The following is a 14,310-nucleotide window of genomic DNA, read 5'->3' as shown; positions in this document are numbered from 1 at the left end:
CGGCGCGGCTCCCGTCCGCTAGGTGGCAGCCGGAGCCAGCGATTCCTGCAGGCCCCGCGGCAGGACCGCTCCTCCTGCCCGCCCCTCCTCCCACGACCAATCGCCTTCGGGAATCGGGGTCTCTCGCTCGCTCTCATTCTCTCTCTCTCTCTCCCCTAACCTCCCTTCCTCTCTCCCTCCCTCCCCATCTCCCTCTTTCTCCCTGTCTCTCCCTCTCTCAGTCTCTCCCTCTTCTCCTTCTTTCTGTCTCTCCGTCTCTTTCCCTCTGCCTCCCTCCCTCCCTCTCTCCCTCTCTCCCGCTCTCCTCCCTCTCCCCTGCCGCTCCCCCCACCCTCCTCTCCCCACTCCCCCCTCTCCACCTCTCCCCATCTCCCATTTTCCCTTGTCAGTCGCTCGCCCCTTTCCTCTTTTCCTGGGACTCCGACTTGACCGCACTAACTGTTCCCCCCCATATGAGGACTTACTACTGTTTTATCAGTAATTATTTAAGCGTTGTTTGAAGTTTGGAACAGCCTGCGAATACCAAAGAGGAAAAAAGAAAGAAGGAAAAATCGGATTGATTGTAAAGTTTATTTTTAAAATCATCATGGGATGAATAGGAGCCGTTGATTCAGATTGATTTTGTGGCAATAGCTGCATATTTCAGGAGTGTGTTTTGTCATAATTAAACCTTTAAAAGCAATGTATACTTTGGGCCAAAACGGGGAGTCCTTACCTTGTTTCTTAAAGGATATAAAAAGAGCAGAATCCACACTTGGATTATGCTTATATGTGAACGAAGAAAACAATTCCAACCCAGCATATTTCGTGAATCATTAAAATCGTAAGAGTTTATTTCTCATTAAAATTTTTTCTAACATTTTCAACGACACTCTCTTCACGCTCATAAAACCTAATTTTAAAAACTTTTCAGAAGAAATCAAAATAATTTCCTTCTAATTCTCTTTCACCCATTACTAGGCATTCTCCCCCTCGCCATCCCTTCCCCCTCTAGTGTTCGGGTGCGTGTGTGTGTGTGTGTGTGTGTGTGTGTGACCATAGACGACCCATACTAATCAGGTCTCAGAGTAAATAGCAGCGCAGGGCGATCTCAATGTAAATTGCGCTTGTCAGAAGCACACCCCCCTCCCTCACTTTCCCTCCTCCTCCCCTCACCATCCCCGTCAGTAGGTAGCTAAGAGGGAGGGGGAAAAAAAAAGAAAGAAAGAAAAAGAGGAGGGGGGAGGGGCTCTCCAACCAATGGCGTGCTGGAGGCTTGGCTAACCTTAGACTCCCATTTTCTCTCCCCCCCGATTCAGGGCTCTGACCAGTCAGTCGCCTTTGATTATCAGTTGCCAGCAGCCCTTCTCTTGGCTCCTTGACACGAGCTCCATATAAGGCAGCGATCTCCATAGAAACGTGTCAGTTTCAATAGTAGTGTCAAAGTTCACTATATACAGACATTCGCGCAGATCCCCCTTTCGGAAACATTGCTCTGCGAGTCCTCCCGTTTAAACGCATTCAATTTTGGGGTCTCTCTCTCTCTCTCTCTCCTCTCTCTCTCTCTTCTCTGTCTCTCTCTTCTCCTCCTCCGCCTCTCTCTCTCAGTCTCTCTCAATCTCTTTCTCTCTCTTCTCTTCCCTCTTCTCCTCTCTCCCTTTTCTTTTCTTACATATTCTATTAGTTGTTTCCCTTGTATTCCTCTTCTTTCTCTTTTTCTCCCTCCTCCTTGCCTTTTACTCCATTCCTGCAGAAGAGAGAGGGCTAAACTTAAAAAAAAAAAAAAAAAAGGAGGAGGAGGAGGAGGCACCCCCTTCGTATTCTTCTTATCGTTATTTTATACATATATGATTTTTTTTGGAGGGAGGGTGTTGGTTCCCGGCTGAAGAGCACTTATTTAAAATACTAAAAAAAGAACATTTTTGGGCGATCTCCAGGGTTTTTTTAACTAGCTCTGTGTGTTATAGCAGAAGAAGCAGAAGAAGGAGCAAGAAAGAGGAAAAGAAGAGGATTATTTATTCGACCTACTTTGGATGTCTCTCGCTTTTTTTTTTTTAATTGCAATTCTTTTTCTTCTGATTTTTATTTTTTCGATTTCGCTGTGATTTCGTCGCCGGCGTGAATTATCTCGTATTTTTCTCCCTCTCCGTCACCTCCCGAAAGAAGAAGGCAGCGAGAGCCCGGCGCCACCGGCACAACAAAAAGAGCAAAGTGTGTGATCCTCCTCGCCGGCTGCCTCCCTCTCTCCAGCGCTGCCTTCCTGAATGGCTGGCTGCGTCCAGCCCTGGACCTGGCCCCCCGACACCAACGCGCCCTGATCACCGCCGGCAGCCTCGCCCCGCGCCCTGCTCGGCTCACCGCGCTCCCCTCAATCCCGAGCCCAGCGAGGGCTCCCGCCGGGACAGCGGCGGCGGCGCGGGCGGCCCCGACCCGGGCTCGCGCTCCGGCTGCGGCCCCGACTCCAGCTCGGACTCCCGCCCGGGCCCCGGCTCCTCCAGCGGCGCTCGCCGCTGCAGCTGAGGCGGCGACTCCAGCGGCGCCTGCAGCCGCGACCTCCTCCTCCTCCTCCTCCTCCGCCTCCTCCGCCTCCGCCGCCGCCGCCGCCGCCCTCGCCGGCTTCCTCTATGTCGGCTCAGCCGGCGCGCAGCGTGTAGCCGGAGCGGCCGGCGGGCGGGCGGGCGCCCGGCGCGGGTGAGCGAGTGTGTGTGAGAGTGTGTGTGTGCGCGGGGGTGCGGGCGAGGCGGAGGGCGAGTGTGTGCGCGCGCCGTGGCCCATGCCCGCCGCCCCCGGCGCTGCGCCCCGCGCCGCTCCCGGCTGCCGCCTGTGCCATTTCTGATTTTGCAACTTGGGGAAGAAGAAAAAAGCGAGAGAAGGGAGCTTGCTCGGTGGGGGGGGGTGGGGAGGGGGGGGAAGGAGAGCGTGGCCCCCCCAGGATCGGAGAGCGGGGGGAGCGGGCGAGGGGAGCAGGGGTGTTGGGGGGGGAGCCAGAGAGCCTGGGGGGGCTGCAAAAAGAGAGAAAGAAAACAGCAGGAACCACAACAAAACGCCAGCAGGGCGGGCGGGCGCGCAGCAGCAGCGGGGCGGCCGAGGCAGTAGCGGCGGCAGCGGCGGCGGCGGCGGAGGCAGCGGCCGGTGCCCGGCTCGGGCTCGGCTCCCGCGACCCCGGGGCGCCCGGCGGGCCCCCCGCCCCCTCCCCCTCCCCCCTTCCCCTTCCCCTTCCCCTCCCAGCGCGCTCGCGCGCCCCGCGGCCCTCGGCGAGCAGCTCGGCTCCCCCCAGCGCTCCCCGGGCCCAAAGATATGGCAATGGTAGTTAGCAGCTGGCGAGATCCGCAGGACGACGTGGCCGGGGGCAACCCCGGCGGCCCCAACCCCGCAGCGCAAGCGGCCCGCGGCGGCGGCGGCGGCGGCGGCGAGCAGCAGCAGCAGGCGGGCTCGGGTGCGCCGCACACGCCGCAGACCCCGGGCCAGCCCGGAGCGCCCGCCACCCCCGGCACGGCAGGGGACAAGGGCCAGGGCCCGCCCGGCTCGGGCCAGAGCCAGCAGCACATCGAGTGCGTGGTGTGCGGGGACAAGTCGAGCGGCAAGCACTACGGCCAATTCACCTGCGAGGGCTGCAAAAGTTTCTTCAAGAGGAGCGTCCGCAGGAACTTAACTTACACATGCCGTGCCAACAGGAACTGTCCCATCGACCAGCACCACCGCAACCAGTGCCAATACTGCCGCCTCAAGAAGTGCCTCAAAGTGGGCATGAGGCGGGAAGGTGAATATTTCTTCTCTGCTTCTTTCCCTGAGCTTCGCCCGCCTCCCCGACCCTCTTTCTTTCTCTCGCGGGGGTGGCTGCTGTATGGGGCTGGAGCTCCTGCGGTCCCGGCCCCGTCCCAGCTTCCCCTGTCCCCGCTGCCTTCCTCCCCCGGCGTCACCCCCCCCCCCCAACCAAGCTCGCTGCCGCTGCCTCCCCCTCCCGGCCTGCGCTCCTCTCCCTGGCTCCTCCACCCCTCCTGCTGCCTGCTCAGGATTGTGTCCCTGGGATCGTGAGCTGTGGCTTAAAATCCCTTACTTCCTCTGTCTTGGATGTGCTCGGTGTGTGTCTCTTTCCCGCGTGTGCGTGAGGATGCTTGGGGGCTGTGCTGGCATGAACTTGGGGAGGGGTGCTGATTTCCCCCAGAAAACTCTTCTGTGTTTTTCATTCCACTTTCCCTTCCACCTCTTCATACCCTTTATTTAAAATTGGGGAGGGCTGGGGACTGGAGTACCCTGAACCATAGATGCATTGCTGCATCATCCTTTTGGAAGCTTAGCTTGGAAAAAGAGGAGTGAGATTTATTGCACTTGTAGGTCTAATTAGGGGGGAAGGGGGGCTTCTGGCCTGTTCACTGGTTCCCTCTCCTCTTCACCGAGCTGGGGCCGCCTCCTCCAGAGCTGTGGCCTTGTTTTCACCCCTCTACTTTGAAAGGAAAGTTTGTGACTGAACCGTCCTTTCATAGTTGTGTCATTTTTTTAAAAGCATGATACTCGTTTTATTTCTTCATCAAACTCCACCCTCTGCTTAAATACTGCATACAAATTACAATTTACAACGGCATTTACCGATCCTTCTGATTTGGCTATAATGCATAGACTGCAGCTGGCATGAGCTTCCACTTCATTTAATCCCTGTGTTGTATGGGTTTGGTTTCTTTTAACACAACTTTTGATGTTGTATTTAGATATGCTTCATGTTCATGTGGCAAGAGATGCAGCACTTTTCTTATAAATATATTTAGCCGTTTATAGTTAAAGTTTATCTCCTGACAATCATTAAAGATGTCTTATAGTCAAATTAGCGAACCAGTCAATTTTGCAGAATGCAGATTACTCCTTCTTGTAATTGACTTTAAAATTATATTTTATATGCCACAAAAAAAGAAATTGAATTCCTTCAGATCTCAAGGAGCAGGCAAATATGACGACTTCATTTCTAGCTCCAGGGAGATTTTTGTAGGCATCTGAAAAAAAAAAAAAAACTGAATTGTGCTCTCATTTAATTGAAAAATAACTGCCAAGTTCAAAACTATAATTAGAAAAAAAAGTATTCTAGCTGTTATGTTTCAAGAGCTTAAATTGCATTGGGACTTGCATTAAAATTAGAATCAAAGCAAATTTAAGAAAATAGTGCACAACCTGAAATAAGACAGCTATGTGTACATGGACATATCTATATTAATTTGTTGGGGGGAGAGTTCAGTAGCCCTAACTTTTCCTAAAGTTGTCTTTGTTTACATGGCAATTTAAAACGCTGGCACTGTTGAAGTAAAACATACACATTAAAAAAAAAAAAAAAAACTTTGGTCAGCTTTAAGAACTCAAAGCATGCTTACGTTTTGCATTCAGATGGTTAATGAATCCAGTGTTTTTGCAGTTGCAAGCTCGTGCATTCACTGGGTAAAAGCTGGCTGCAGGTTGCAGTGGCACCTCACAGGACAGACATTAATTATATTTCCCACTTTTTCAATAATGTTTGGCTACTGTAAGTTCTACTTTTTCTTGAAATTTTTCAATTTTCTGTTGCTTTTAACAGTGAACTTTGTGTGGGGCGAAGGGGAGGAGGGGGCAGGGGAGGGGTGCAGGATACTTGTTTTCTATTCAAAAGTTGTAAATGGTTATGTAACTTGTATCTATTTTAAGGATAATTCTATAGCATTTTGAGAGAATATGGAAACATTTTGAGCAAAACACTGCTTGCTCGCAAATGAAGAGGCGCTAGGCGTTTGCCTAGAACCACAACCTTCCTTTGATTTCGCCTGTTCTTTTTTGTTTGTTTCTGTTTTACTCTGATTTGTTTCCTTCTGGAGGGGTGAGTGGGATTTCATTAACCGGTGTGTTACACCTTGGTGGTGGAGGGGTTGGGTGGCACTTTCTTGGCCATGCCGGGCTGGGGGCCCTGAGATCAGGCCTAGTTCTGGCAGGGCTAGGGTGGCCAGGGGCGCAGGCGATGGCTGGGCATATTGAGCCGCGGAGCTGGAGGCCCTCACCCCTGACTTCCTCCCGGTGTGGGCTGTGAGTGAGAGCGAGCGCGAGAGAAGATGCGCCGGGCGCGTGTGGCTGTAGGAAGAGGCTCCGCATTGTGTCGGGTGCGCTGCGGCGCGCCGATGTTCGCAAGCCCCCTGGATGCACATTGCCTCTTTTCTCTCTTTCTTTTTGTCAGCGGTTCAGCGAGGAAGAATGCCTCCAACCCAACCCAATCCAGGCCAGTACGCACTCACCAACGGGGACCCCCTCAACGGCCACTGCTACCTGTCCGGCTACATCTCGCTGCTGCTGCGCGCGGAACCCTACCCCACGTCGCGCTACGGCAGCCAATGCATGCAGCCCAACAACATCATGGGCATCGAGAACATCTGCGAGCTGGCCGCGCGCCTGCTCTTCAGCGCCGTCGAGTGGGCCCGAAACATCCCCTTCTTCCCGGATCTGCAGATCACCGACCAAGTGTCCCTGCTGCGCCTCACCTGGAGCGAGCTGTTCGTGCTCAACGCGGCCCAGTGCTCCATGCCGCTGCACGTGGCGCCGCTGCTGGCCGCCGCCGGCCTGCACGCCTCGCCCATGTCCGCCGACCGCGTCGTGGCCTTCATGGACCACATCCGCATCTTCCAGGAGCAGGTGGAGAAGCTCAAGGCGCTGCACGTCGACTCGGCCGAATACAGCTGCCTCAAAGCCATCGTGCTGTTCACGTCAGGTGAGGCTGTGGTCGCCGGGAGGGCAGGCCGCGCCGGGGACGACTGCAGGCCGCGCTCCGCCCGGCCCGGCCTCCTACGCCGCGTCGCCGCGCGGGCCCCGCCGGCCGGAGCCCGACCTGCGGCCTGGCGGGGACTTGCGGCCCCAGCGCCCGGACACGGCCCGAGGCGCCGCTGCCATCTTGGGAGCGCGGCGGTGCGGGAGCCGAGGCGGCTGGGAGGCGGGCGGCGGGCGGCCCGGCCTGGGGGCCCGGACCCCCACGCGGGGCGGCGGCGGCGGCGGCTGCGGCGGGTGCGCGTCTTGTGTGTGTGCAGGGGTTGGGGGGGGGGCGTGGGGACGGTCTGGCTGCGCGTGTGTGCGGTGTGCATGTGTGTGCGTGTGGTGTGCGCCAGCGTTTAGTGTTTCTGGGGGAGGAGAGGGAAGGAAGAGAACGTGGGAATGTGGCTTTCTCCTCTGTGTGGCACGCTCCCTGGATGTGTTTCCCGACACAGAGAGACACACACAGAGGTGGAAAGAGAAGAATACGCGCAAATAAATCATAAATAATCCCGCTTTATTGCTGCCTGATTTTCCCTTATCGGAAACCATTCATGTTTGCAGTTGCTGAGGTTATTGAGGGTCGTAAAAAACGGATTCAATCTAAACAAGAAAGATAAAAAACAAAAGGAATACTGTAGAATCCGCAAGTATGGGAGGATTCCCGCCCCAGAGATAAATTTCCTATCCATGCAAAACACACGAACATTGGAAATTTAACAGAGTGCCTTAAAAATATCAAATTAAATGTAGGTGGTGGTAACATGCATGTTAACAATTTCTCTTATGATAGATGGTTCAAATTAACTTCCAGGAAAGTGCATTAACGTTGCCTTTGAAGGCTCTAGTCAGAGCCTCTGAGAACAGTGCCCGCTTTTTATTATTGTAACCTGCAAGAGGGAAACATATAAACACCCGGGACAGCAGGTAATGGGGGGAAATATAAACAAAGCCAGAAAGGAGGCTGGTGGGGGAACAGAGCTGCTCAGATTGGGTCCTGGGGCCTTGCCCACTGTGAGTAGGGTTAGCTGCAGTTTTAGTCCCATTATTGGCACTATTGTTTTTAATTCCTCCATTCAGAGAACAAATAAACCATCCTAATAAATCTATCCTAGAGCCAGGACCTCCAAAGGCCAAATTAAAACCATTCCCGGGCAGAGATGGCAAAACCCTTTTCCCAAGGCCTTGTTGAACAGTAAGCAATGGTATAATCTATCAATATTTCCTGGCTTTCATGCGTGAAGAATCGTATTTACATTGTATTAAAATGACTCTTAAATTTGCACAATATTGTAATGTAGCAAATGTAGTATTAATATCGATCTGAACAGCAGATAATTTATTTAGACAAGAGCATCTCATTTGTATGCAGGGTGGCCAGAGCCGTGGACTTGGACTGCCCCCCTTTTACTTTCAGTGCAAATGCAGGTCTGCTCGTGGGAGAGGGAGTTCTTCTTTGCAAGAGGATAAAGTGCAAACCTTAAAACAAATGGAAGATTTATTGAATAGCCTCCTCAGTGTTTGAATGCATTTTATCTTAATAAGTCTTCTTGATGGAAACGTGTTTTTCAAAAGTGACAAAGAGCCTGGGAAGCAGCGACCGGGCTGCTTTCGCTCTGGCAGGCCTGGGGCCTGGCTGGCTCTCGACTACCCGGCTCTTTAGCCAAATTAATCAGGAAGCAAGCCAGTGTCGGGGAAGCTGGGGTTTTAAAATCTCATCCAGTGAGGTGTCTTGAAGCAGAAATGTGACTTGGAGCTGGACAGAGGTCTTCTCAGGAAAGGTCTTTCTTCCCTTTCCCGTGTCCCCTACTTAGGTTCTTTGAACTCCCTTGACTTTTCTGATCTCCGGCCTTTCCCAGAGAGAGGCATGGGCTGTGCTGGCCGCAGGGAAGATGGTGGAATTATTCATGCCTTTCTTTCAACTTTCCATCCTAAAACATCCCCGTGAAAAGTGTTCCTTTTTAAAAAGTTTTCCCGGAGAAGTTTCCCAACTACATCTTCAAGGTGCAGGGGAGGCTGAGAAGTGAACAATAACATTATTTTGTTAGAAAATTGCAAACAGAATATCTGAAAATGGAAATGGAGCTGTCAGTAGTAATTCACCCCCCTTCTCCATACAACACATTTCCACTTTTGACTAAACTTGTTTTGATTGCTAGCCAGAAGGGAATTCATGGGAAGCCTTCTCAAAGTCATCCAACTTTTAAGCAAACTTTGAATGATGGAAAAGACAGTTTTAGACATATTGTCCAACGAGGTTTGCTCCGGCTAAGTATTTGAAGCTGGCACGGGGGTTCCCTGCGGTGGTTTTCACATTTGGCCTCCGGATGGTATGCTTAATCCTTAATATTCTGGAAAGCATCCAAGGACTAGGTCATGACCTGAACTTACTTTTTTAAAAAATTCATTAATTCATACACCTAAATATTCCCTCAAATAAATGGGACCTCCTCTGAAAGGAGCCATCTAGTTAACATAAATACAATAAATCCATTTTCAGCACAATAATAACTTTGATTTCTAGTTATGGCAGCTGATTACATCTATATTTCCTGAACACTAAACTCTTTTGAATGCACACCATGAAATACATTCTCTGCACTACAAAGGCTAAGCCGGGAGGGCCTGAGCAGTAATGGTTATTTATTTACATAATTTCTTTTCCATATACTATAGAAGAAATATTGAAGGTTCCTGCATTGACACTACCACATAAAAAGTGAGGCATGAATTCTGTATATTCTCCCTCCTTTTCTGATCTCGGGTATATCTCATGGAATGTAAATATGTACTTCATTACACCCCCTGCTCACCTCGCTTTGCTGCCACAGTCACCCAATCGATTTGAGAGCTCATACTCTCTGTCCATAGTTGGGGGACTCCTGTTGCAGGAATATCCAGAGTGGGGATGGATATCTAGAGTGGGAATCCAGACCTGAAGTGGGACTCCTGCTGGAGGGAGGCCACAGAGCTGTCCGGCTGGCACCTGGCAGCCAGGCGCCCGCTGCAGGCATTCTGCCTTCAAAGGAGGAAAGAAATCCAAGCAGCCAGCCCAGGGCCCAGGCAAGCCCTTCCCCGGCTTCTCTCCCTTGGACTGGCCTAGCTGGGAGAAGGGTAGTGTCGTTGCACTCCGGGGGCCCTAATTGTGCATATCAGATAAATATTTTACAGACCTGAGGGGATGCCATATGGGTCTTTAAAAAAAATCTGCTGGGGTATCAGTGGGTCCTTTTCATACTACATTGTCTGAGGCTGAAAGGGATCCTGTGCCATAATGGGCAGATAATGCATGTAAAGCAAGATATATGTAAATATGAGTGTGCGTGGTGGCCAGTCAGCAGGGCCAGGTTAGCCAGTAAGGCCAAGGGCAGACCTCAGCTTCCCCTCCCCTGAGTAGTGGAGCCCTAAAGTGCCCCTGCCTCGCCCTGCTAGCCATAAAATCTCACTGGCTTCCCAGGTCAGGCCAGTGTGGATGCACCCGGGTGGCTGGCGGGAGTAATTAGACATCTGAGAGGAACGCATTCTGGATCCAGGGTCAAAGGAGACCCCCCCCCTTAGAAGTCCTTGAATTAGCACTAGTTTTATTTGTATTTTTGCTCAAGGCCATTGCCTTGTAGATGAAGGTGTTAGAGTGCTTTGTAAATCCCAGTTCTTGAAATACAAAGACATAAAGCTCAGAAACTCAGCAGACACGGGTTTCACTTTGAATCATTTGGTAGGACTTCTTGGGGTCACACTTGCCCACTCACAATTATATAATGTCCTTTCGGGGGCATCGCCATTCATGAATTTCTCCCCAGATCTATATATTAGCGAACTCTGCCTTTGATCTCTAGTCAACCTCCTGACTGGCTAAGGGCTCCTCTGTGATCTTTCTGTTTTTTAAATATTTATTATTAATATAAGAAATAACATGGATGTTTGAACTAAGAGAGGAAGCTTTCACTTCATTCTTCTGATTCCACCTTCTCTTCCATTTCTTTGCCTTTAGTTAGTTTATATAGTATAAACTACTGTCTTGAAATATTTTTAGGAGAACATGAAGAGCCTTGGTTGATATGAGATAAACACACAGGTTTTAAGATGCTGTCATTGTGTGTAAGTGCCTTTTCCCCCCTTGGTCCTCTGACAGGAAGCCTATCTCCCCAGTTCCCCCACTCAACTCCCCACCTCCCAGTTTGGAAGCAGCAACAGCAGCTGCCTCCACCCCAGCTTTGTGTCTGATCGTTGAAGATGTCTCCTTTCCACAGCCTGGAGTAACTGAGCCATATTCCTTCTGATTATTATACAGCTTACAGAGATGTGACCAATTTTCAATTACTTGATCAAAAGCACAGATAGAAGTGTACACCCTCACCGAGGCTTGCTGCAGAGTTCTTGGTCGCATAGATAGCGGATCTCAAATCCTGTATTGCTAAAGCATGGGCTCGATCTGAGTCCACGCACTGCCAGCCCATGATTCCTTACCCCTCCCAGGTGTTTATTCACTAGACAGTCTAGGTTCTCCTTGAAGATTTTGGTTGGGGTCATTTGGGTTTGAGAGGGAGGACTTCAAGAAGCCTGTAAAAACTGCCCCCAAGCTACGTATTTCTTCAGGGCTTCTGAACACCCCAAAATCAGGGGCAAAAGGGGCAAAAGTCCTCCCTTTAATGAGCACAGAGGACCGATGCTCCCCTCCAGGCGGAGGACAGGTTGCTCCGCACAGCAAACATGGCTCCAACATCGTACATTATTTAATCCAAAGGTGAAAGAGGAAAAAACAAAGGGACTGGAGAGGTTGCTGCCTCTCTGCCCGTGTGTGCTTCCGTCTCCTGCTCCCCTAGGCTTGGTGGGGGTGTGATTTATTTTTATTGGTGTTGGGGGCAGAGAGGAGGGAATAGTGAAGAAGGAATGGGGAGGTATAGAGAAGAGGATTTTTTTCCCTTTTCCCTTCGATTTCCTTTCTTCCCTCTTAATAACTTAAAAACATTTCTGAGGGTTTGTTTGTGCCTTTGCTGTTCACTAACCTGTGTGTCCCCTCCCCTCTTCTGCCCTTCTTGTGGCCGCACGGGCAGATGCCTGTGGCCTGTCCGACGCCGCCCACATTGAGAGCCTGCAGGAGAAGTCTCAGTGCGCACTGGAGGAGTACGTGCGGAGCCAGTACCCTAACCAGCCCAGCCGCTTCGGCAAACTCCTACTGCGACTGCCCTCCCTGCGCACCGTGTCCTCCTCGGTCATCGAGCAGCTCTTCTTCGTTCGTTTGGTAGGTAAAACCCCCATCGAAACTCTCATCCGGGATATGTTACTGTCTGGGAGCAGCTTCAACTGGCCTTACATGTCCATCCAGTGCTCCTAGACCTTGGGCGCTCCCCACCTGCCCCCGCCCCCCTAGAGACTCACTGGACCGGCGGGGGCCATGGACTCCAAAGCTGCGGGGACATCAGGCGGCTGTTGCAGGGTGCAGCCAGGCAGGGGGGAGGTGGGCCGGGCCGACAGGAGCAGCCCACCCTGCAGAAATGCAACCCGAGCTGCAAACCAGGAGAAAAAGAGACTCTCTTTAGGATCAGATCTGTGAACATGTTGGAAAGGAAAGAAAAAGGACTTTGTGTCTGGTGAGAAAAGGAAAAAAAAAATTGGAAGAGAGGACCATGAAAATTTTAATAAAACAGAAGGAGACTAATGGACCTTCCAGGATTTATTGTGGACGGATGTGGATATATTCTGTACAGAAAACAACACATGGAAGTGGACTGAATTCTATGTAGAAACACACACACACGCCCCAAACATTGTTATTCATTTTGTAAAATACTAGTCTTTATTTTCATTTTTTTGTAAAATTTAAACATCGTATGCACATAAAAAAGGAAACAAGAATTAGGGGAAAATAACATTTTCCAAATAATTATAAAAAAATTGTCCTGTGTCTATGTATCTATATCTGTTTTGTATTTTTTTCTGGTTCCAAACCAGATTTCCTGTGATTCTATACTAATAATTTTTGATATAACCCTTTGCTTCTTATAATGAGTGCGATATATGTTGTCAAGGCTGTTCTTCAAGAATTAAAATTGAAGTGAAAATTTAAACAAAAAATAAAAGAATTTAGCAAAACCCACGTGTCTGGTTACTTGACAGATGTCTTAAGTGCAAGAGAACCCGCCAATTAATTTCCACTCCAATTATTATTAGAATGGGGAGGTGAAGGTGGAAACTTTTAAGGTCCATTATTAAGCGGTTTAGGTTTATTTCCTAAAACCAAGCCACTGCCTTGGTTTTGTAAATGCGGAGGGTCAGGCTCTGTGTGGGCTGGGGTGGGCAGGGAGAGGACAGGGCATCTTGGGCGTTCCCAGCAGCTCTTATGAGCTTGTGGATGGTTGGTGCTGCACGGACGGACATAAGCGGGGACTGGGGTAGGCTTGGTTGCAAGTGGGGCTGGGTCTGGGGACCACCTGCTTTATTGACTGCAGGTGGGAACTTGCCAGACTGGCAAGGCTGCAGAGAGGTGTGGAGAGCTGATGTGGGGGTCAAGGGCAGGGGAGGGCTGCTCAGAAGTTTCTTGGCCTGTAAGTGGACCTTAGACCTCTCCCCTGCTCTGCGAGAGAGTTAGGACCACAACGCTGTCGAACCTACTTTTACTCCGCCTTACGGTCCAAGGCAGAGTTGGCTAGGGTTTACTCTTCCCTCCTGACCCTGTGACAGGGTTCCCTGGAGGGCTCTGGAGCTCAGCTGGGTGAAGGGAACCCACCCCCTAACCCCACCCCACCCCCATGGCACTTATGGGCGTGGACCCGGAACTTGGGAGTTGGTGAGCAAGGCTAGAGCAGGTTCTTTCCAGGAGCAGTGTTTGGGTTCTCATGGCCCTTCCAGGGCAGAAACCTGCCGCTGAGGCCTCGCTTTGGGTGTGCATAGGGGGATGCTCTCTGTTACAGCTTTTGGAGCATGAATGTTTTATAGAATTCTAGTCAGCAGTGTGAGAACACATCCTACCAAGGGAGTTTTTTTCCTAATGTATTAATAAAGCCAGATCTTTTGAAATAACACCTCTTACCACTTCCCCCACCCCTCATCCCCAAACAGGCCTTGGATGAGGCAAGAGCTTCACTTTCAGAAGTCATTGACGAAGTTTTGCTTTCATTTGCTGTCCGGAAATCTCCAGGTCCCCCCACTCCTTTAAAAACGTATTAACAAGCTCCAAGCCGCTTCAGATTTTAATATTCTAGGTGCAGTGCACTGAGGGGGCAATGCCACGCTCTCTGTGGAGAAACCGCCGCAGATCCACCTGCCACTGGCCTGAGCCTTGAGGAGGCAGGGTGGGTAGAGTGTGTGGTGCATGGGGCACTGAGGGGACTTCCTGCCTTCACCTGGGTTCCATCCTACCCTGGGCCTTACCCTTTCCACGACACCCAGGGGCAATGTCTTTGGGCCTAGGCTGACTTCCCTGTAGAGTGAGCGCCCAAGGCCCGAAGGGCAAGGGAAGAGTTCATATTTCACTCCCTACCACCTCCCAGAAAGTCTTGGAGAGCCCTCTAGGTATGCTGGTTCAGGGAATGTGTGGTTTGGGGTGGGGTAGGCTACAGCCAGGCGCTGAGGGGGAGGGGAGAA

General features: G+C 51.1%; 1 protein-coding gene across 2 annotated transcripts; it reads left to right on the top strand.

The window, feature by feature from the left end:
- The first annotated feature begins 2,922 nt into the window (after nt 1–2,922).
- NR2F1 (nuclear receptor subfamily 2 group F member 1) lies at nt 2,923–12,819 on the top strand. Of its 2 annotated transcripts, none has more exons than XM_045074409.1 (3): nt 2,923–3,739; nt 6,164–6,691; nt 11,781–12,819. In XM_045074409.1, exons 1-3 carry the CDS (start codon nt 3,277–3,279, stop codon nt 12,059–12,061), a joined length of 1,272 nt encoding a protein of 423 aa, XP_044930344.1. In that variant the 5' UTR covers nt 2,923–3,276; the 3' UTR covers nt 12,062–12,819. The 2 variants fall into 2 exon arrangements, with proteins under 2 accessions (XP_044930344.1, XP_012899959.1); XM_013044505.2 differs by lacking the exon at nt 2,923–3,739 and adding an exon at nt 3,787–5,485.
- The last annotated feature ends 1,491 nt before the right edge of the window (nt 12,820–14,310 follow it).

Source organism: Mustela putorius, unplaced genomic scaffold (assembly GCF_011764305.1).
Source record: "Mustela putorius furo isolate JIRA1106 unplaced genomic scaffold, ASM1176430v1.1 tig00537350_pilon_pilon_pilon, whole genome shotgun sequence".
In the NCBI taxonomy this organism is placed as follows: Eukaryota; Metazoa; Chordata; class Mammalia; order Carnivora; family Mustelidae; genus Mustela; species Mustela putorius.
The sequence above is the reverse complement of the archived record's forward strand: the minus strand, read 5'-3'. Positions and strand labels throughout refer to the sequence as shown.